Source organism: Herpailurus yagouaroundi, unplaced genomic scaffold (assembly GCF_014898765.1).
Source record: "Herpailurus yagouaroundi ecotype Mexico unplaced genomic scaffold, PumYag 140, whole genome shotgun sequence".
Lineage (NCBI taxonomy): Eukaryota > Metazoa > Chordata > Mammalia > Carnivora > Felidae > Herpailurus > Herpailurus yagouaroundi.
Genome location: NW_024412395.1, coordinates 18,957,142 through 18,981,530, shown reverse-complemented (window position 1 = coordinate 18,981,530; position 24,389 = coordinate 18,957,142). Strand labels below are relative to the sequence as shown.

The 24,389-nt window shown below is 37.2% G+C and overlaps 1 protein-coding gene across 4 annotated transcripts in view; it reads left to right on the top strand.

The window, feature by feature from the left end:
- ZRANB3 (zinc finger RANBP2-type containing 3) overlaps positions 1 to 24,389 on the top strand; it is a 320,697-nt gene that overhangs the window by 139,621 nt on the left and 156,687 nt on the right. For all 4 annotated transcript variants that reach the window (XM_040474925.1, XM_040474922.1, XM_040474923.1 and 1 more), the window contains one exon: positions 5,164 to 5,182. In XM_040474925.1, coding sequence (XP_040330859.1) covers positions 5,164 to 5,182 — 19 coding nt within the window. The remainder of the gene's footprint in view (positions 1 to 5,163; positions 5,183 to 24,389) is intronic.

Below are 24,389 nucleotides of genomic sequence, written 5' to 3'. Positions count from 1 at the left end.
CTGATCCTTATTCTCCAACTCTTTGAGTACTTCTCTTACTTCACTTTATTTATTTATTTATTTATTTATTTCTAAATGAGAATGTTTCCCAAGGTTCTAGCCATGAAAAACTCATCTCCATATTTTTACAATTTACACATGAGAACCCAATTCACTTCTTTTTGCTTTATGATCATCTTCATGTACAACTACTTTCTCATTTTTTAAATGTTTATTTATTTATTTTGAAAGGGGAGGGTGCACACAAGGAGGGGAGGAACAGAAGGAGAAGGAGAGAGAGAACCCCAAACAAGCCCCACACTGTGAGAACAGAGCCCCGCGTGGGGCTCCATCTCATGAACCGTGACATCATGACCTTAGCTGAATCAAGAGTCATATGTTTAACTGACTGAGCCACCCAGGCGCCCCCTTACTCATTTTTATTTATTCTCTTGACTTGATTTTCAAGTTCCTCATCCATACTTCTACCTGCCTGCTAGATATTACTCATAGGATCAGTAATATATTTAATGAGTTATTTGTACTATTTTATCTTAAAACAAAACAAAAAAACTTTTGTGGACCTTAGTTTTCTTGCCAACTACTACCATGTTTCTCTGTTCCCCTCTACAGGGTAATTACTTGAGATAGTAGTCTCTATTTATTCTCTTTGCTTCCTCTCCTTCTGTTCTCTCTTGAACCCACTTAAGGGAGGCTTTGGTCTCCTACCGTTTTATCAGAGTTGCTCTTGTGAAATCAGTGATCTCTTGCCAAATCAAATGGTCAATTCTCAGATTTCATTTTATTAGACCTTTTCAGTAGCATTTACTATAGTTGTTCATTCCTTCCTTCATGAGACAATTTCTTTATCTGCCTTCTAGGGTACCATATTCCTCTTGTATCTTTTTACATTACTAGACACTCCTTCTCAGTCCTTTTTCTGGATCCTTCTCCTCTTTGTACCCCTATATGTTGGAATGCTCCAGGGGTCACCCCTAGTTCTCTCCTCCCTATATTTTTACTGCCTAGGTGATTTCATTTAGTCTCCTGATTTTTAAACGTCATCTATTTGGTATTCTCCTTTAGAATACTTTCTAGTGCCCCTTCTCCCTTGTTACCTCTCTAATTTTTCACTGGAGTCGCCATATAGAATACACATCACCCACTAAATTCATGCATATCAGGCATCATTGCTTACCAGATCTTTTCTGTCTTTCTGTCTTTTCATCTTTTCATCTTCTCGTGTCTTCAATCTATGTTGAGGTGTGTTTATTGTTTGATTATTTTCTTAAGTATTTTTCCTCCTAGGGTTTACTTGTGTTTTGTTATCTTGGAGAGATTGGCTGGCTTCAAATATCTCTTTGCCATCTCTTACAAATAATGGGTATCTTGACTAGATATAAGATGCATTAATTCTCCTTTCTGTTCAAAAAGCCTGGATTCTCCTCCATGGTTTTTTAGCTTCTGGTGTTGATGATGATAAGTCCATTGCCGGTCCTGGCTTTTCCATTTATGAATAATTGTTCTTTCTGTCTGAACACTTACAAGGGTTTTTTTTTCTTATTTTTTAGATTACTGCATTTTATAAGGATATGATCAGTAGATATTTGTCTTTCTATCCAATGTGAAACTTAGTTACCCTTTCCAGTTATCCACCAGAGGTGTTTTGTCAACCTGAATAAAGTTTCTTTTATTATTTACTTGATAGTTGCCTCTACTTTGCATTGTGTCTTTTTTACTTTTGAACACCTATTTTTCACATATTTTCACATTTTTCTGGATTTATCCTTCAAGTATTTTCTCTTTTCTGTGCCTGTACATTTACTTAATTCTTTGCTCTGTGTTTTGAGATAATCCTTGCACTTCATCTCCCAGTCTACTTAAATGTCAGTAATGATTTTTCTTTTTTTATGCATGTGCTCATTTTAATTTGAAAATTGTGACCTTAAGTTTTATGGTGTGTGTGTGTGTGATACATTAGAATTTACTTAAGTGCGCTAACAGTTGTTGTACAGGTGTTTATCTTTTCTGGCACTTCTTCTTTCAGTAGATACATGTTCTAATTATTCAGCCTTACTCTGCTCTTTCAAATGTTTGGGCCTGTCATGTTATCAGTTGTTTTTATATGATGGAAAATCATAGAAATCATGTCTGGAAATCATGTTTGCTTGCTGAACTGTTCTTAACAGCAGGAATCCCAGCAGTCAGAGTAGATATAGTGCCTAAAGTTTAAGGATGGTTAGCCTTCTAGAGATACCTAAAGGAAGCCTCATGTTCTCTAACGTACTCAACTGCCCTAGTTCCAAAGTAGGGAATACTCTTCTGTCTCATAATAGGAAAATATAGCATATTCCAAGAGATTGGAAGTAATCTTAGCATTGGGGTCTTCAGATACCTACATGCAAAGTTATTTCAGTGATGTTCCTTTTCAGTTAGCCCCCAACGGGACAATGTAACTGCAAACCAGTTTAAGCTGATGTTACTCCACTAGGGCCTTAAGACGTCTCAGCAAGATGCTTAACTTTAGAAAGTTCAGGAACTTGGTGTTGGACATAGGGAAGAACAGGCCACAGTCAAGTTGTCATGTTTCAGAATACTTTGTATCCTCACTCATTCCAATGCCATTTACATTCTGATGATTCTCAAATTTATTGTATTTCCAGTCCCCTACTGTTCTCCTGATGCACATGTACAGTTGCCTACTCAGCTGTTTGACTTGGCAGTCTAATGTATATCACAAAGGTTGCATGTCCAAATTGATCACACGACTGTCATTGTGAAACCTAATTTTTCCAAGTCTTTCTTACCTCAGTGAATGGCATTGCCACCATTTGTTACAGTTAATTCTCAAGTCAGTATCTTAAGATTCATTCTTGACTTTTCTCTCTTATTTTTACATCCCCATCCCATTAACCCACAAATCGTATTAGCTGTACTTTCAAAATGAACCAAACTTCTCACCACTTCCACCTCTACCACTCATCTATACATTGTTGTGTCTCTCCTGGTCTTTTGCTATTGCCTGCTGCCTGCTCTCCATTCTTCTGCTCTTGCCCTCTACAGTTTATTCTCTATAAGCCAGAGTAATCTTTTAAAAAGGTAAAACAGTGCTTCCTTCTAAAGGATTCTAAGAAAATCCAAATGCCATGTAATTGCTTAGGTGGCTCTCCATGCCAGAAGGCTCTTCCAACTGCCTTCCAACCTTATTTTCACCATTTTCCTAATTTAGCGCACATTAGGCAGATTACCTTCCATGTTCCTTAATTACATCATAACCATCTTATCTCAAGGCCCTTGTACTTGCTGATCACATTGTTTCTCAAACAAATTTTCTCATGATTCCCTTACTTGTTAAATTTGTCTTACTTAAATCTGTCTTCATACTGTCTTATTATAGAGACTGTTCCCTACCATTCTATAGAATAGATCCTTTCCTACATGCCTGTTCCTTCTTACCCTGTTTCAGTTTTTTTTTTCCTAGCACCTCTCACCACTTGAGCCATATGTGTATTTCATTGTCTTCTTCCAGTCACCCTCTATGAAGAAATGACTTTATAATTCACTACCTATCCCTAGCACTTACTAGGTAGGTAGTAGATACTTCATAAATAATACATACTTCAAGTGACATCTTTACCAAATTTGAGTTTCATTTAATTTTTTCTAAAATTTTTTAATGTTTATTTTTGAGAGAGAGAGAGAGACAGACTGTGAATGGGGGGAGGGGCAAAGAGAGAGGGAGACACAGAATCCGAAGCAGTCTCCAGTCTCTGAGCTGTCAGCATACAGCCTGACACAGGGCTCAAACTCAGGAAAGGCAAGATCATGACCTGAGCCAAAGTCAGACAACTTACTGATTGAGCTACCCAGGTACCCCCAGTTTCATTTTAAAATGAAAAAGTAGGTATACATGTGAATCTTTCTGGAAATAAATCATGTTTTTCAAGTTATTGTTTTTTAGTTCTTTACTTTTTAGACTTATTTACAAAACATGTAATAAACTTTACTTTTAAGTATGTTTTAAATTTCAGTTCAAGTATTTGTATTTAATCTTTCTCTAAAAATACTTATTATGTAACCTGACTTTTTTTCTATGATCAAAATTCTATTTTGCCTGTGACTTATTTTTTTGATAGTATATTCATTAACAAATTCCTAATTTGTTTTTTAAGTTAAAAGAAATCTTATAAAATTGCATAATGTTAAGACCACTGGGAATAAAGAAAGGAAAGAATAGAAATAGGGACTTTATTCCTTTCTAATTAGAATACTCCAGTGTTTTTAGGTTGCCTGTAACTCCTCTCAGTTAAGAGATTGGCTTTTCCCCATACGGTATACTCTCTGTTTCTAAGGGCCCCTCATGATCCTGACCATGCCTACTTTTTGCTCTGCTTTTTCTTCTGCTTAAGATCTCAGCTTATGCCCCCTATCCTTAATTTTCAGTGTATAGAATTTACTTCTATAGATGAATAAAAAAGAATAGAAAAACTTTAACCAAATGATAGTAGAAACCAAAATTCAGCTTGAAAATAGGCTGAGCCTATATAATATAGCATATAGAATCATAGGTATAACATGCTAATATGTGGTTGAAATTTATTTTCTTGTACTTTAATACAGCATTCTTCTAATCTCTAGAGATTTATTGGTAAGATGGGAAGTCGTTGGTACAATCACTTGCCATTTTGTTCTCATTTTTGAAGGGTCATTATAGCTGTCTCGCTGGGTGGGCAGTGGGGAACAACATTTCTGAATCTCTGATCCTCCCACATAACCATATGCCATTGGCAGCTGGAGAGTCTTATAAACACCTCTCTCTGGCTTAGTACTTTAAAATTTGTAACTCTTTAAAACTGTTCTGTGGCAAGCTACTTAATCAAAACTTTTAAAATGGTTGGCTTTGGGGGCGCCTGGGTGGCGCAGTCGGTTAAGCATCCGGCTTCAGCCAGGTCATGATCTCGCGGTCCGTGAGTTCGAGCCCCGCGTCAGGCTCTGGGCTGATGGCTCGGAGCCTGGAGCCTGTTTCCGATTCTGTGTGTCCCTCTCTCTCTGCCCCCTCCCCCGTTCATGCTCTGTCTCTCTCTGTCCCAAAAATAAATAAAAACGTTGAAAAAAAAATTAAAAAAAAATGGTTGGCTTTGTTAATGAAGATATTAACTTGGTTTTATTTTGATTTTTTTCCAGGTGTATGGTGGCTGATGAAGTAAGTGTTTTCATGATTTTTATGTCTTTTATAAAATTCCACAACCTATTTTTAGTGTCTACTATTTACCATGTGCTCTCTGTCTTTCCTTATGATTCTATGTCTTATCTCTAGAGAGGAGAGGGGACAGATACAGAAATAATGAGAATGAATGTGTTGTGTATGCGTGTGTGTGCACACACTTGAAGCATGTTAGGTGCATGCTTGAAACATTAGTATTAAAATCAGTGATCCAAAATTTTATGTTGTTGGCAGAGAAACCATGAGTGTGCTATAAAAGTCAGCCCCAAGGAGCACCTGGGTGGCTTAGTCTGTTAAGCATCCAACTCTTGATTTCAGCTTATGTCATGGTCTCACCGTTTGTGAGTTCAGGTTCCTCATCAGATTCTGGGCTCACAGCATGGAGCCTGCTTGGGATTCTCACTCTCTTTCTCTGCCCATTCCCTGCTTGCTTTCTCTTTATCTCTCTCTCAAAATAAATAAGCAAAAACCTAAAAAAATTAAAGTAGTATTTTATTATCATTAAAATTCTAATTTTTATTCAATTTGAAAAATGTGTTGCTGTTTTCATGATGCCCTTAAGAGTAATAGCAAAACGTAAACATTTTAAAGATAATAATGAAGAAAACATACTGAATTTTTAAAAAATATAAGTTGAAATATAAAAGATTCTGCCAATTAACTGTCTTAGCTTTAGTTACATATAGACTCAACAATGGCTTATCTCCACATTCTCTTCTTTAGTAAAAAATGAATTACAGTGTAACGTGAACGTGAATACTATGCAGAACATGAATACTATGATACAGGTTTCATGGTATATGCCGATTTATAACTACCTAAGTTTTTAGTTTGAACTCTTTATTCTTTGGGCATTTGTTTAGATTAGATGTTATAGTTAGAAGCATAGTCATTGCCTGTGAAGAATTTCAACAATGTAAATGAAGGGACAGTATGTAGACATTTGGGAAACAACAGAAATTTCTATTTTGGAATAAGATGAATTCCAAAAGCGTCTTCATAAATTAATAAATTTGAGCATCCAAAGTGACTGACAGAGGCTCATGTTTTTAGTCCCTGAGTATGTTTTCATCAAACAGGAATATAAACTTGAAAACCTGAAAACTAGGCATAACCATTTTGCACAATATGTATAAAATATATGTGCGATATATGTATATATGTGTATGTGTGTCTCTCACTTTTTAAATAAACCAGTTTTATGTTCGTAGAGATTATATTATATCAGGTAACACCATCTTGATAATCTCCACCAGTGATTCAGAGGGAAAATCTCAGCATTTATGTTGTCATTGCTACCTTCTTCATTTTGGTGTCATAGAGACATCATAGAGATGTTTGAATGGGCCTTAAATGTATGAAATTGTTCATGGATTGATATAAACACTTGATCGAGTTCTTGGTGAACCTTCAGCCAGCAAGAATTTTTCATTACACGATCTGCTTTTCCTCATCTCTTACTATTTATAGTTCCATAGTTCTTGTCACATGTTGAGTGACTTCGACACTTTTGCAGCAGCATTCTTATTTCTTAATTTAATGCATTTAAAAGAAGTATTTAATATTTCCTCAATGCTTAAAAAAGGACTCCACTTTTGTGTCTGTCATAATTACTTCTCTTCTTTTACACCTATTTGACTTTACAAGGTTATTATGTTAAATCCTATCAATGAAGTTGATTATAAAAAAAGAATCCTCAGTGTGATGTGCATGTGTAAGATCACAGCTCACAACCTCTAATATCCTGTGTTAGCAGTAGAGTTGAAATGCCATTTTTATGGGATCTTACTAAGCTAGTGTGGATGAAACTTAGTAAATTAAAAGTGTTGAAGTAGAAAGAACTTGTATACATGTAAATTACATGAACTCTGCTTTGACCTTCATTCTATTTCCTAATGCTGTTCTCCTTTTCTTGCTCTTATCACAATATGGTAGTGAAGTCACAGAAGGAAATATAGTATATAATTTGGAGGTCAACCACCATTTCTGACTTTTAAATTAAAAAGTATGTTTTGAAATGATGAATATTTGACTCATCAAATAGCTAAAAGCTTTAGGAAGACAATTTTACATCTCTGTTATCGAACCTACTTTTGTTTAGATACTTGAATACCCACTTGGAGTATTGTGTAATTTAGCTGTCTACTGTGATCTTTCCTTCCTAGCTTTAGAAACAAATGACTTTCTTCAACTGGCATTACTCCACCTTCTAGTACTTTTCCACTATTATCTTTTTTCTAATGTATTCATTTCTTGTGGACTTGTATAATCTATCTACTGTATATAAGGTAATCATTAACTTTATTTTAAAAAAAATTTTTTTTTCAACGTTTTTATTTATTTTTGGGACAGAGAGAGACAGAGCATGAACGGGGGAGGGGCAGAGAGAGAGGGAGACACAGAATTGGAAACAGGCTCCAGGCTCCGAGCCATCAGCCCAGAGCCTGACGCGGGGCTCGAACTCATGGTCCGCGAGATCGTGACCTGGCTGAAGCCGGACGCTTAACCGACTGCGCTACCCAGGCGCCCCGGTAATCATTAACTTTAAATTGGAATGATAAGTTCTGTTTAATACTAAGTGATCATTGTGTATTTCAATTATAAGAATATATTTTAGATAACACAGCTGCACTATTTAATAAAATTAACTTTACAAATCTAGCTTAAGGTATTTTAATTACTTCCTATTTCCCCACCTCTTAGTTTAATGCAATTAAATATTGTTTCAAGAACTATGTAGTGAATATACAGAAACTCTTGTGAATTTGTATTCCATAAATAATGGAACTCAGGCCATAGTCTACAATCAAGCTGGTGCACTGTTATCTATCTTTTTTTTAATAATTTCTTGTGAACCACTTTGTCCTTATTCTTAAGTTGAAAATTATTGAAAGTCTTCATTCATGAAAAAATTGTAAATGTGAAAAATAGTTGCACATTAACACAAAGCAGGTAATTTAATAGGATGTACATGCAGGGGCGCCTGGGTGGCTCAGTCAGTTGAGCGTCTGACTTCGGCTCAGGTCATGATCTCATTGCTTGTGAGTTTGAGCCCCGTGTTGGACTCTGTGCTGACAGCTCAGAGCCTGAAGTCTGCTTTAGATTATGTGTCCCTCTCTCATTCTGTCCCTCCCTCACCCATGCCATCTCTCTCCCTCTCTCTCTCTCTCTCTCTCTCTCTCTCTCTCTCTCTCGCAGGAATAAATAAAACATTAAAAAAAAATAATAATTTTTAAAAAATAGGATATACATGCAGAAAAATATTCAACCTACACATTTCCTACCCTATTTGTCAAGTATTTAAAGACTGTTCTCTATAGAGATTTAGTAATTAGAAATTTTTACAATGTTCATTTTTACTTAAGATGGGATTAATATCCTGGATTTATACAATAGCCTAAAAGTGTTTCATAATGGGCAAAAGTTTCAGTACATAGATTCTGTCTTTACTTGTCTACAATATCTATTATCAAAGCCAGAAAATTCCTACTTATTTTGGTAATATTTTGTTGTTGTTGTTGGAACTCTATTTCAGTCCCGCATCCCCAGCGTGCACGTACACACACACACACACACACACACACACACACACACACTTTTTAAAAATTTCCTTCTTCCTGTTACTTCAGAAAACATTTGGGAGGATGTATACCAAATAAAGTATCATTTCCTTCCTTTTCAAAAGAAAAGGAAACCATTTGTTAAGGCTGAACTACTTGTTTTACCTTACTTTGTGGCTATTTTGGAGCATATTAATAAATAAATACTTGGAACAAGGGCCCCGTAGTCATCATTATCAATGCTTTTCTTTTGGCCAAGGTGCTTCTCTGCAAGAGGAGTCGGGAGAGGCTTTGGGACCTATTGTTCCAAAGGTAGAAGAATTTCTGCTGGCTGAAGTTCGAAAACCCTTGTCTGTTTCTCTTCAGGCAGAAATGTGTTGGTGTGTAGAAACAGTGAAGGACCCCTTTGGAAGGGTATTTTAGCTCAGAAGACCTTAAAATTGGTGTTTTGATATGCACTCTGCCAATATTAACTTTATAGGTTTGAGGACTAAGAAATCAAAATAGACATGAAGAATTTTAGTTTTCCTTTTCTATAAGCCTACCTACATTTGACAAAGTAAGCTGAGATGGCAGTTTTATTCCATTGGTATCTATAAATCTTAGTTTTCATTTACCAGTTCCAAGCTGAATTACACTGTCTCCTTGAGCTCTTCCTGTATTGTTGATGCATTTTTGTTGAATGAATGAACTGGTTAAAGGGTTAGCACTTAACTAACTCTATGTGCCAGGTTGTGTTCTAGTGCTTTATGTATATTAATTTAGTTCATTCTGACAACAACCCTATGAGGTGGGGTAATGGTATTAGTATTATTACTATTACTATTATTATTCTCCTTATATAGATGAGAAAGCTGAGGCACAGAGAAGTTAAGCAAATTGCCCAAGAATTTGCCTTCAGTATGTGCTAGACTTGAAATATTTGACCTTAAGTAATCCAGCCACCAAGTCTATCAATTACTATTCTGTACAGAATGTCTAGGTGCCAGACTTTGTATATTTAGAAACAGGATTCTTGAGGTCAGAAGAATCTTCAGAATACAAGGGCTCAAGTGAATGAATTTGAATATTAGAATGATGGTGATAGCCTAAAAATTTTGTGCTGGTGAGACTGTATGTATTCCTTTAAAAAGGTATTATTTGCCTGTTTGCTTCCTTATTTCTAAGGCTACCTTATTATTTTTTTATGTCCTTTTTTGAAAATAATTTTTTATTTTAGGTTTTTAGAATTGTTCAGGTTTTAAATACAGAATTATTATAAAGATAGTACAGAGAGTTCTTGTATACCCCATATCCAATCCCCTATTATTGTCTTAGATTAGTGTGATATATGTGTCTTAGTTAATGGACCAATATTCATGTGTTATGATTAACTAAAGACCATACTTCTCTTTAAAAAGTAAGTTTGGAGAGAAGATGGCAGCGTCGGAGGACGCTGGGCTCACCTCGTCCTGCTGATCACTTAGATTCCACCCACATCTGCCTAAATAACCCAGAAAACCACCAAAGACTAGCAGAACAGACTCTCTGGAGCCAAGCATAGACGAGAGGCCCACGGAACAGGGTAGGAAAGGCAGAGAGGCTGTGCGTGCTACACGGACTGGAGGGAGGGAGCTGGGTGGTGGAGGGGTAACCGGCCCGGCAATGCAGAGCCCCCGAATCTGGCTTGCAAACGTGGAGGGGCTGGGCTCTGTGAGTTCTGGCAGTCAGCGGGACTTAACATCTGGAATGTTACAAGTCAACAGCTCTGCTCTCGGAGAGCGGAGAGGGCAAGAGGAAACCAGGAGGGAGAATTGCTGAGACCTGGAAGACAGAGCTCAGCAGGGGAACAAAGGTGCTGGCAAGCACCATAACCCTCTCCTATCCCTCAGCCAAAATCCCAAAAGGAACCAGTTCCCGTCACCAAACTTGCTTGCACCACACAAACACCCAACCCTGTGCTTCTGTGGATCCATCCCTCCGAAGGGTCTGCCTGCCTCCCTCCCGGTGCTGCAGGACCCCTCCCTAAGGGGATCACTACGGCAAAGCGAGGTAAGCCTTCCCTTCCCGCCCCTGTGCACCTTGCGGATCCACCCCTGCACCCTCACTAATACGCCAGATCCCATCAAAGCAGCACCACAAGCCTGACAGTGTGCAAGTAGCCCAGACAAGGGCCATGCCACTCCACAGTGAGTCCTGCCCCTGGGAGAGGGGAAGATAAGGTACACACCGGTCTGACTGTGGCCCCAGTGGTGGGCTGGGGGCAGACATCAGGTCTGAGCGCGCCCCCCACCCCCCCCCACCAACACAAGTTATTCCAGACAGCAGAGGGGAAGTGCCCTGCAGTTTGGTGCCACTCCAGCGACTATCCAAAATGACAAAACAGAAGAATTCTCCTCAAAAGAAACTCCAGGAATAAGCGACAGCTAACGAATTGATCAAAAACGATTTAAGCAATATAACGGAACAAGAATTCAGAATAATAGTCATACAATTAATCGCTGGGCTTGAAAAAAGTATAGAGGACAGCAGCAGAGAATCTATTGCTACAGAGATGAGGAGACTAAGAAACAGTCATGAGGAGCTAAAAAATGCTATAAATGAGGTGCAAAGTCAAATGGAGATGACCGCAGCTTGGATTCAAGAGGCAGAGGAGAGAATAGATGAATTAGAAGGTAAAATTATGGAAAAAGAGGAAGCTGAGAAAAAGAGATTAAAAAAACCAGAAGTATAAGGGGAGAATTAGAGAACTAAGTGATGCAATGAAACGTAACAATATCCGTATCATAGGAATTCCAGAAGAGGACGAGAGAAAGGATCTGAAGGTGTACTTGAAGAAATGATAGCTGAGACCTTCCCTGATCTGGGGAAGAAAAAGGCATTGAAATCCAAGAGGCACAGAGAACTCCCTTCAGACGTAACTTGAATCGACCTTGTGCATGATATATCATAGCGAAACTGGCAAAATACAAGGATAAAGAGAAAATTCTGAAGGCAGCCAGGGATAAACACGCTCTAACATATAGAGGGAGACCAATAAGACTAGTGGCAGATCTATCTACTGAAACTTGGCAGGCCAGAACGGAATGGCAGGAAATCTTCATTGTGATGAACAGAAAAAATATGCAGCCGAGAATCCTTTATCCAGCAAGTCTGTCATTCAGAAGAGAAGGAGAGATAAAGGTCTTCCGAAACAAACAAAAACTGAAAGAATTCATCACCGCTAAACCAGCCCTACAAGAGATCTTAAGGGGGATTCTGTGAGTGAAATGTTGCAAGGACCACAAAGTACAAGAGACATCACTACAAGCCTGAAACCTACAGACATCACAGTGACTCTAAACCCATATCTTTCTATGATAACAGTGAATGTAAATGGACTAAATGCTCCAACCAAAAGACTTAGGGAATCAGAATGGAAACAAAACAAAACAAAACAAAACAAGACCCATCTATTTGCTGTCTACAAGAGACTCATTTTAGACCTGAGGACACCTTCAGATTGAGAGTGAAGGGATGGAGAACTATCTATCATGCTAATGGAAGTCAAAAGAAAGCTGGAGTAGCCATACTTATATCAGACAAACTAGACTTTTAAAGGCTGTAACCAGAGATGAAGAAGGGGCATTATATAATAATTACAGGGACTATCCATCAGGAAGAGCTAACAATTATAAATGTCTATGTGCCAAATACAGGAGCCCCCAAATATATAAAACAATCACGAATGTAAGCAGCCTTATTGATAAGAATGTGGTAATTGCAGGGGATGTTAATACCCACTTACAACAATGGATAGATCATCTAGACACATGATCAAGAAAGAAACAAGGGCCCTGAATGATACATTGGATCAGATGGACTTGACAGATATATTTAGAACTCTGCATCCCAAAGCAACAGAATATACTTTCTTCTCGAGTGCACATGGAACATTTTCCAAGATAGATCACATACTGGGTCACAAAACAGCCCTTCATAGGTATAAAAGAATTGAGATCATACCATGCACACTTTGAGACCACAATGCTATGAAACTTGAAATCAACCACAGGAAAAAGTCTGGAAAACCTCCAAAAGCATGGAGGTTAAAGAACACCCTACTAAAGAATGAGTGGGTCAACCAGGCAATTAGAGAAGACATTAAAAAATACATGGAAACAAACGAAAATGAAAATACAACAGTCCAAACAGTTTGGGATGCAGCGAAGGCAGTGCTGAGAGGAAAATACATTGTAATCCAGGCCTATCTCAAGAAACAAGAAAATCCCAAATACAGAATCTAACAGCACACCTAAAGGAAATAGAAGCAGAACAGCAAAGACACTCGAAATCCAGCCGAAGAAGAGAAATAATAAAGATGAGAGCAGAAAAAAACAATATAGAATCTAAAAAAACTGTAGAGCAGATCCATGAAACCAAGAGTTGTTTTTTTGAAAAAATAAACAAAATTGATAAACCTCTAGCCAGGCTTCTGGAAAAGAAAAGGGAGAGGACCCAAGTAGATAAAATCATGAATGAAAATGGAATTATTACAACCAATCCCTCAGAGATACAAGCAATTATCAGGGAATATACGAAAAATTATATGCCAACAAACTGGACAACCTGGAAGAAATGGACAAATTCCTAAGCACCCACACCCTTCCAAAACTCAAACAGGAAGAAATAGAAAGCTTGAACAGACTCATAACCAGGGAAGAAATTGAATCAGTTATCAAAAATCTCCCAACAAATAAGAGTCCAGGACCAGATGGCTTCCCTGGGGAATTCTAGCAGACATTTAAAGCAGAGATAATACCTATCCTTCTCAAGCTGTTCCAAAAAATAGAAAGGGAAGGAAAACTTCCAGACTCATTCTATGAAGCCAGCATTACTTTGATTCCTAAACCAGACAGAGACCCAGTAAAAACAAGAGAACTACAGGCCAATATCCCTGATGAATATGGACGCAAAAATTCTCAATAAGATACTACCAAATGGAATTCAACAGCATATAAAAAGAATGATTCACCATGATCAAGTGGGATTCATTCCTGGGCTGCAGGGCTGTTTCAACATTCACAAATCAATCAACGTGAATCATCACATTAATAAAAGAAAAGATAAGAACCATATGATCCTGTCAACCGAGGCAGAAACAGCATTTGACAAAATTCAGCATCCTTTCTTAATAAAAACCCTCGGGAAAGTCGAGATAGAAGGAACATATTTAAACATCATAAAATCCATTTATGAAAAGCCCACAGCGAATATCATCCTCAATGGGGAAAAACTGAGAGCTTTCCCCCTGAGATCAGGAACATGACAGGGATGTCCACTCTCACGGCTGTTGTTTAACATAGTAATCAGACAACAAAAGGAAATCAAAGGCATCAAAATTGGCAATGAAGTCAAGTTTTCACTTTTTGCAGATGATATGATATTATACCTGGAAAACCCGATAGACTCCACCAAAAGTCTGCTACAACTGATACATGAATTCAGCAAAGTCGCAGGATACAAAATCAATGTACAGAAATCAGTTGCATTCTTATACAGTAATAATGAAGCAACAGAAATACAAATAAAGAAACGGATCCCATTCACAATTGCACCAAGAAGCGTGAAATACCAAGGAATAAACCTAACCAAAGATGTAAGAGATCTGTATGCTGAAAACTATAGAAAGCTTATGAAGGAAATTGAAGAAGATATAAAGAAATGGAAAAACATTCCGTGCTCATGGGTTGGAAGAGTAATATTGATAAAATGTCAATACTACCCAATGCAATCTACACATTCAATGCAATCCCATTCAAAATTGCACCAGCATTCTTCTCGAAGCTAGAACAAGCAATCCTAAAATTCATATGGAACCACAAAAGGCCCCGAATAGCCAAAGTAATTTTGAAGAAGAAGACCAAAGCAGGAGGCATCACAATCCCAGACTTTAGCCTCTACTACAAAGCTGTCATCATCAAGACAGCATGGTATTGGCACAAAAACAGACACATAGACCAATGGAATAGAAGAGAGACCCCAGAACTGGACCCACAAACGTATGGCCAAATCATCTTTGACAAAGCAGGAAAGAACATCCAATGGAAAAAAGACAGTCTCTTTAACAAATGGTGCTGGCAGAACTGTATAGCAACATGCAGAAGGATAAAACTAGACCATTTTCTCACACCATTCACAAAAATAAACTGAAAATGGTAAAGGACCTGAATGTGAGACAGGAAACCATCAAAACCCTAGAGGAGAAAGCAGGAAAAGACCTCTCTGACCTCAGCCGCAGTAATTTCTTACTTGACACATCCCCAAAGGCAAGGGAATTAAAAGCAAAAATGAACTATTGGGACCTCATGAAGATAAAAAGCTTCTGCACAGCAAAGGAAACAACCAACAAAACTAAAAGCAGCCAACGGAATGGGAAAAGGTATTTGCAAATGGCATATCGGACAAAGGGCTAGTATCCAAAATCTATAAAGAATGCACCAAACTCCACACCCGAGAAACAAATAATCCAGTGAAGAAATGGGCAGAAAACATGAGTAGACACTTCTCTAAAGAAGACATCCAGATGGCCAACAGGTACATGAAAAGATGCTCAATGTCACTCCTCATCAGGGAAATACAAATCAAAACCACACTCAGATACCACCTCAAGCCAGTCAGAGTGGCCAAAATGATCAATCAGGAGACTATAGCTGCTGGCAAGGATGTGGAGAAATGGGAACCCTCTTGCACTGTTGGTGGGAATGCAAAGTGGTGCAGCCGCTCTGGAAAACAGTGGTGAGGTTCCTCACAAAATTAAAAATAGATCTACCCTACGACCCAGCAGTTGTACTGCTAGGAATTTACCCAAGGGATATAGGAGTGCTGATGCATAGGGGCACTTGTATCCCAATGTTTATAGCAGCATTTTCAACAATAGCCAAATTATGGAAAGAGCCTAAATGTCCATCAACTGACGGATGGATACAGAAATTGTGTTTATGTACACAATGGAATACTATGTAGCAATGAGAAAGAATGAAGTATGGCCTTTTGGAGCAACGTGGTTGGAACTGGAGAGTGTTATGCTAAGTGAAATAAGTCGTACAAAGAGAGATAGCACATGTTTTCACTGTTAGGTGGATCCTGAGAAACTTACCAGAAGACCATGGGGGAGGGGAAGGGAAAAAAAAAAAAAGGTTAGAGAGGGAGGGAGCCCAAACATAAGGGACTCTTAAAACTGAGAACAAACTGAGGGTTGATGGGGGGTGGCAGGGTGGGTGATGGGTTTTGAGGAGGGTACCTGTTGGGATGAACACTGCGTGTTGTATGGAAACCAATTTGACAATAAATTTTGTATATATATATAAAAAAAAAAAAGACCATACGTAGGTTTCTTCAGTTTTTCTCTAATGTTCTTTTTCTGTTCCCGGATTTCATCCAGATACACATTGCATTTAGTAGTCATGTCTCTTTAGGCATCTGTTGTTTTTGTCAGTTTCTCAGACTTTTCTTGTTTTTGAAGTCCTTTACAGTTTTATAATTAATGGTGCAGTATTTTATGGAATGACCTGTAATTGGCATTTGTCTGCTATTTTCCTCATGATCACACTAGGGTAATGTGTTTTGGGGAGGACTACCACAGAGATAGGGCTATTGTCATCATGTTAGCTCAAGGGTACGTAGCGTCAGTATGAATTTTCACTATAGATCACCTGTCTTCTTACAGTTTGTCATATTTCTCCACTGTAAAGTTATGATTTTTTTCCTCCCTTTCCATACTATATTTTTTGAAAGGAAGTAACTATATGCAGCCCATAATTAAGGAATAGGGAGTTATACTTTATTTCCTTAAAGGCAGAGTAAATTTGGAATTCATTCATTCATGCATTCATTTTATCATTTTTTACGTCAATATGGACTCCTAGATATTCATTTTTATGTTTTGGGTTATTACCCAATACTATTTTATGTTTTTCTTGTTGCTCAAATTGTTTTTTGTTCAGAGGGAGCTCTTTAATTCACTCCTATGTCCTTTTGACAAACCTCCTTCCTTGTAAGATGTTTTGTTTGGGGTTGCGTTTTCTTGGAGGGTTTTCTTTTATATTTTGAATATTTTCTAACTTTCTAGTACTACAAGATACTCCAGGCTCATCTCATATATTTCTTGCCCTAGTCCCCATATCAGCTATTTCTCCAAGAAATCCTGGTTTCTTGTTATTGATGTTATATCCAGGATCTAGGGACTGGTGTATTCATATCTACTGGGGTGTCATTTCTTCTGGATCCTCTTAGCTGATAGAGCAAGGAGAAGTGTGTGTATGTATGTGTATACACACATACATACACATATTTATAAATATATGTACATGTAACCATCCGTACCTGTAATTAAGCTAAACACCAGGTCACACTTACGTCTCCACCTCTAACTGGTGACCACATGGATCATTCTAACCTCTGCCCCTTGACCTTGTGTAACGCCCAACTCCATCAGTGAGTATCTTAGCTCCTCCCATCTGTCATTTGTTTACTTAATCGTTCAATTCCAGTACATAGGTATGGTGATTTCAGTGTCGTTAACCTGTACACTGTGAGAAAGAAAATTGTCAACTAGAGGACAATGCTTATGTACAGTTCCTTTTGCATTTATTCTTACAGATTCCACTCACTTCTAATATTACTTAGCATCTTATTCCTCTTTCTTCAGGGAGGATTGTTTCATATATTTATAATACATTTTAAATTCTTTGATCACATTCTACATTCCATCATGGTATCTCGTGACCACCTAACTTATATTTTAATTATTTGTGGACATTGAAGTTTACCCTTTGTAATATAAAGTTCTGTGGATTTTCACAAATGTTTGATGGCTTGTATTCACCATTACAGTACAATACAGAATAGTTGTACTGCCTTAGACAGTACCCTGCACTTCATTTACTTAATCCCCCCAAGTCAATACCTCAGACAACCACGCATATGTTTAATGACTATTGTTTTGCCTTTTTTAGAATGTCATATAATTGGAAGGACACAGTTCTGCTTTTTCAGACCGGCTTTTCTCACTTAGCCATATGCATTTAAAATTCATCCATGTCTTTTGTGGCTTGATAGGTTTTTCTTTTTATGATAGTAATATATCATTATATGGATGTACACAGTTTTATCACCAAAATAAAGAGATATCTTAGCTGCCTCCAGTCTTTGACAATGATGAATAAAGCTGCTATTACTGTTAGCATACAGGTTTTTGTTTAGATAAGTTTTTAAATCAGTTGGGTAGTTATCTAGGGGTGCACTTGTTGGATTATATAGTATGTTAGTTTCCTAGAGCTGCCATAAGGAAGTATCACAAGCTCATTGGCTTAATACAACAGAAATTTATTCTTCTCACAGTTCTGAAATCAATATGTCAGGAGGCTTTGTTCTTTCTGAGGGCTGTGAGGGAGAATATGTGTGGTGCCTCTTTTCTAGCTTCAGATGATGGTCCACAATCCTTGGTGTTTCTGGGCCTATAGATCCATCACTTCAATCCCTACCTATGCTGTTCTTCCTATTTGTCTGTGTCTCTTTTCCTTTTATAAGGATACTGGTCAGATTGGATTGGATTAAAGGCTCACCGTACTCCAATATGACATCATCTTATCTAATTGCATGTCCAATCACCCTATATCCAAATGTCACATCCAGATGTATTGGGGTGTTAGGACTTCAATGTATCTTTTGTGGGAAACACAGAAAAGGAGAGAGAGAGAGACAGAGAGAGAGAGAGAGACAGAGAGAGAGAGAGAGAGACAGAGAGAAAATCCCAAGCAGGCTTCATTCTCAGGGCAGAGCCTGACATGGGGCTCAGTCTCATGATCACAAGATCACATCCTGAGTCAATATCAAGAGTCAAACACTTAATCAGGTGAGCCACCCAAGCGCCCCCCATTTTGTATTTCTACTAGGAATGAATGCTAGTAGAATGCTAGCAGTAACATGCCTAACAAGAGCATTCTAAAAGTATTGTCAAGTTAAAAAAATTTTTTTTTAATTTTAGCCATTCTATTGGGTGTAGTAGTGTCTCCTTTTTGTTTTAACTTGTGATTCTCTAATGACATGATGTTAAGTATCCTTTCATATATCTACATGCCATCTCTATATTTTTTGTTGGTGCAATCTCCTTTCAGTTCTTTTCCCAATTAAAAAACTGTTTTTAATGTTTATTTTATTTTTGAGAGAGAGACAGAGCACAAGCAGGGGAGGGGTAGAGAGAGGCACAGCATCTGAAGCAGGCTCCATTATCTGAGCTGTCAGCACACAACCCAACGTGGGGCTCAAACTCACAACTGTGAGATCATGACCTGAGCTGAAGTCGGATGCCTAACCGATTGAGCCCCCCAGGGCGCCCCTCCTCATTTTTTTAAAAACTGGATTGTTTCTTTTCTGTTACTGAGTTTTAAAATACCTTTGTCTATTTTAAGTCCAAATCCTTTATCAGATTTGTGTTTTGCAAATATTTTCTCCCAATTTGTGACTTGTCTTTTCATGCTCTTAAAAATGTCTTTCACTGAGCATAAGCTTGTATCTTTAAGTCTAACTTGTCAATTTTTTTCTCATTGATTGTCCTTTTGGTTTTTTATCTCATTGCCAAATCCAACATCCCCTAGATGTTCTCCTATTTTACCTTCTAGGGGTTTAATACTTGAGAATCACACTTAGGTCTGTGATTCATTTTGAGTTAATATTTGTGAAGGGTTTAAGGTCTGAGTCTTAGATTCTTTTTTGTTGTTGTTCATTTAACTATGGGGTCCAGTGTTCCAGCACCATTTCTTGAAAAGAAGACTATCCTTTCTCCATTGGATTGTGTTTGCTTCTTTGCCAAAGATCAGTTGACTTTATTTGTATGGGTCTATTTATGGGCTCTCTCTTGTTCCACTGATAAGTGTCTGTTCTTAAACCACACCACTGCGTCTTGATTACTGTAACCTTATAATAATTCTTGAAATCAGGTAATATGAATCCCCAAATTTTATCTATCTTTTTGAGTACTCTGTTGGCTCTTCTGGGTCCTTTGCCTTTCCAATAAACTTTTGAATCACTTTGTCATTCTCTAGAAAATAGCTTATTAGGATTTTGATTAGAATTGCATAAATTTATAGATCCAGTTTCAAGAAACTATAGATCTATAGATCAAATTTGGAAAAAACTTTAACAGTGTTGAGTCTTCAGTCTCTGAACACAGAATATCTCTCCATTAATTTAGAATGTTTTTGATTTGTCACCGTTTTTTTAAATTGATATATAATTGACATATAACATTATATTAGTTCCAGGTATATAACATAATATTCGATATTTGCCTATATTGAAAAACATCACCACAATAAGTCAACATCTATCACCATACATAATTAAAATCTTTTTTTCTTGTGATGAGAACTTTTAAGATGTACTCTCTTGGCAACTTTCTAAAATGCAGTATAGCATTATTAACTATAGTCACCATGCTATAAATTATATCCCCATTACTTATGTATTTGATAACTGGAATTTTGTACTTTTGATTCCCTTTACCCATTTGTCAACCCCCAACACCCTCACCTCTGGCACCCACTAATCTCTTCTTTGTATGTATGACCTTAGTTGTTTTTTTTTTTGTTTTGTTTTGTTTCGTTTAGAATCCACATATTAAGTGAGATCATATGGTTTTTGCTTTCCTCTGCCTAACTTATTTTACTCTGCATAATTCCCTCCAGATCTGTCCATATTGGTAATGCAAGATTTCCTTCTTTTTTTATGGCTGAATAATGTTCCACTGTGTGTGTGTGTGTGTGTGTGTGTGTGTGTGTGTGTATACCATATTTTCTTTATTCATTGATGTATACTTTGCTTTCTTGTCTTGACTATTGTAATTAATGCTCCAGTGAACAAGGAAGTGCATATATCTTTTCGAGTTAGTGTTTATGTTCCCTTTGCATAAATAAACAGAAGTTGAATTGCTAGATCATGTAGTGTTCTGTTTTTAGTCTTTTGAGGAAGAAGCTTCATGCTGTTTTCCATGGAGGCTGCATCAGTATACATTCCCACCAGCAGGGCACAGCGTTCTCTTTTTTCTATGTCTTCACCAGTACTATTTCTTATATTTTTGATAGTAGCCATTATTACAGGTGTGAGGTGATATCTCATTGTAGTTTTGATTTGCATTTTCCTGATGATTAGTGATGTGTGCCTTTTCATGTACCTCTTGCCCATCTATATGTCTTCTCTGGGAAAATGTTCAGATCCTCTGCCTAGATTTTAAGTGGTTTGTTTATTTGCTATTATGTTGTATGACTTCTTTATATATACATATATATATATATGAATATATATATTCATTGAATATATATATTCATTCATTCATGATATATATATCATATTGGACAGGATGATCTGAGTCTCGGTTTTCTTATATAAAGTAGGAAATAATACTTCTCCTATGAGATTATTTATGTAATCTTACTTATGTAAGAAACAGAAGAATATCTCTCAGATATTCCTTTATCGTTTTCTCCTATTCCTAAACACCATAACTTTTTATGCTGTGATATCTCTATATATGTTGTTCTTTTTATTTAGTTTTTCAATGTTTGTTTATTTTTGAGAGAGAGAGAGAGAGAGAGAGAATGGGGGAGGGGCCGACAGAGAGGGGGACAGAAGATCTGATGTGGGCTCTGCACTGACAGCAGCAAACCCCATGCAGGGCTTGATCTCATGAACTGGAAGATCATGACCTCATTTGAAATCAGATGCTCAACCGACTGAGCCACCCAGGTGCCCCTACGTTGTTATTTTTCGGATGAATGCCTTTCCTTCTGTATTCCACTCTCTCCCCAACATCATCTAATAAAATCACCATTCAAAGCACTATTCAGATATCTTTTCTTTTGTATCCACCCTTGTTGCCTCTTGTTTCATCTTTGCTTTTACTTCTGTGGTTTGAAATTTTTATCATTTTTTTTATTTTTGAGAGACAGAGGCCAAGTAGGGGGGATAGAGAAAGAAGGAAACACAGAATCTAAAGCAGGATCCAGGCTCTGACCTGTTAGCACAAAGCCTCACATGGGGCTCAAACCCACGAACCTGAGATCATGACATGAGCTGAAGTCCTACACTTAACCGAGCCACCCAGGTGCCCCGCTTCTACTGTGGTTTGAATTATGTTCTGTACTCGTCTATTTCTTGCCCATAGATGAGAACTCCTAGTATTCAAGCCATGTTTACCTAATAGTATCTGAGGAATAGATTTCTTATTAATGCTGAATGAATGAATGAATGAATGAGAAAGATAACTTCTTTTGTCTTATTAATGTTTTTGTTGTCATTGACTTAAAACCATTAGAACTCATCAAGAAATAGCTTTTTATTTGGACAAGAGAGATATCTTGTCTACCAGTCACCACTACTTGAAATCAGGTCCACAGCCTACTGCTATCCACTTTCCCTTATTCTAGGCATGGAGGTAACTTAGTAACTTAGAGTGGGTTTTGGGTTTGGAGATCTTTTAAAACACTTTATTAAAATATCTAGCATACAGTCTTTTTGCTTTCCTTTAAGTCATCCTTTTGTCTGAAATTTTTTGTCTAGAACACTAGCAAAGTACGAATGCAATTGGTTGCATTTTTAGTTTTAAAGAAGTTTTCCCTGATTTCTTTGGAACCTGATGTAATTTTGTTCAGGCCTCTTGCTGTTTCATACAGCTGGGTTATTACAGTGTTCTCTCAATCATCTTGTAAAAATTCAAATTGAAAAGCAGAGGTGACAGCAGTGGTGAAATAGAATCATACACAAATTCTCTTTTGGAATTTAATGTTTACAATTAACATAAGCATTTGAAAGGCACTGCTTCCATTATCTAACCTTAAGGCATCATTATTGTACATCAACACTTCCAAGTATATTCATTGCAAGGAACACATTGCAAACATTTCTGCCTCACCATTTTTTACTAAATGGAATGTTCTTAATGAATAGAAAATATTTAAAATCAGGACAAGTGGTTAAAATTATCACACCATAATCTGCTTTTCCTTTTCTAATAATGGGTTAAGTTCCACAGATTTTTAGAGCCCAAAGAGGCTACAGCTGCATGGGGAATTGAACAATAATTCTGAATATACATAAAAGCTCCAAAGTTATTTATCTTTTATTTAAAAAATGTTTTTAAGTTTTTAGTTTAATTCTTGTTAGTTAATATGGAGTATTATATTGTTTCAGGTATATGATGTAATACTTTAACACTTCCAGACGTTACCCTATGCTCATCACAAGTGCACTCCTAAATCCCCATCACCTAATAACCCCTCCCCTCTTATAACTATCAGTTTGTTCTCTATACTTAAGAGTCTGTTTCTTGATTTCTCTTTCTCTTATTTTTATCCCTTTACTTGTTTGCTTGATTTCTTAAATTCCACTTATGAGTGAAATCATATGGTATTTGCCTTTCTGTGACTGCTTTCACTTAGCATTATGTTCTATAGCTCTATCCATGTTGTTGCAAATGGGAAGATTTCATTCATATTTATGGCTGAGTAATACTCTGTTACATTTATATATAATTATTTTTACATACATATACGCATACACATATACTACATCTTTTTTATCCATTCATCAATTAATAGATGCTCAAGCTGCTTCCATAATTTGGCTGTTGTAAATAATGCATGTACATAGGGGTACATGCATCCCTTTGAATTAGTGTTCTTGTATTCTTTGAGTAAATACTTAGTAGTGCAATTGCTGGATCATAAGGTAGTTCTATTTTTAACTTTTTGAGGAACCTCCATACTGTTTTCCACAGTGACTGCACCAGTTTTCATTCCCAACAGCAGTACAAGAGGGTGCTTTTTCTCCACATTCTTGCCAACACCTCCTGTTTCTTGTGTTGTTGATTTTGGCCATTCTGACACATGTGAGTGAGATGATACCTCATTGTAGTTTCGATTTGGGTTTCCCTGATGATAAGAGATGATGAGCATCTTTTCATGTGTCTGTTGGCCATCTCTGTGTCTTCTTTGGAGAAATGTCTTTTCATGTCTTCTGCCCAGTTTTTAATTGGATTTTTTTTGGGGTGTTAAGTTTATATACTTTGGATACTAACTCCTTATACAGTATATCATTTGCACATATCTTCTCCCATTCTGTAGGTTGCATTTTAGTTTTGTTGATTGTTTCCTTCCCTGTGCAAAAGCTTTTTATTTTCATGTTGTCCCAATAACGCTTTTGTTTCCCTTGCCTCAAGAGACATACCTAGAAAAAAGTTGCTATCGTCAGGGTCAAAAAAATTACTGCCTGTGCTCTCCTCTATGATTTTTATGGTTTCAGGTCTCACATTCAGATCTTTAATCCATTTTGAGTTTTTTTTTTTTTTTTAATGTTTATTTTTGAGAGAGAGAGAGAGAGACAGGGACAGAGTGCAAGCAGGGGAGGGACAGAGAGAGGGAGACACAGAATTTGAAGCAGGTTCCAGGCTCTGAGCTGTCAGCACAGAGCCTGATGCAGGGCTCGAACTCACGAGCTCTGAGATCATACCTGAGCCAAAGTCGGGCGCTTAACCAACTGAGCCACCCAGGCGCCCTTGAGTTTATTTTTGTGTATGGTGTAAGAAAGTAGTTTACTTTCATTATTTTGCATGT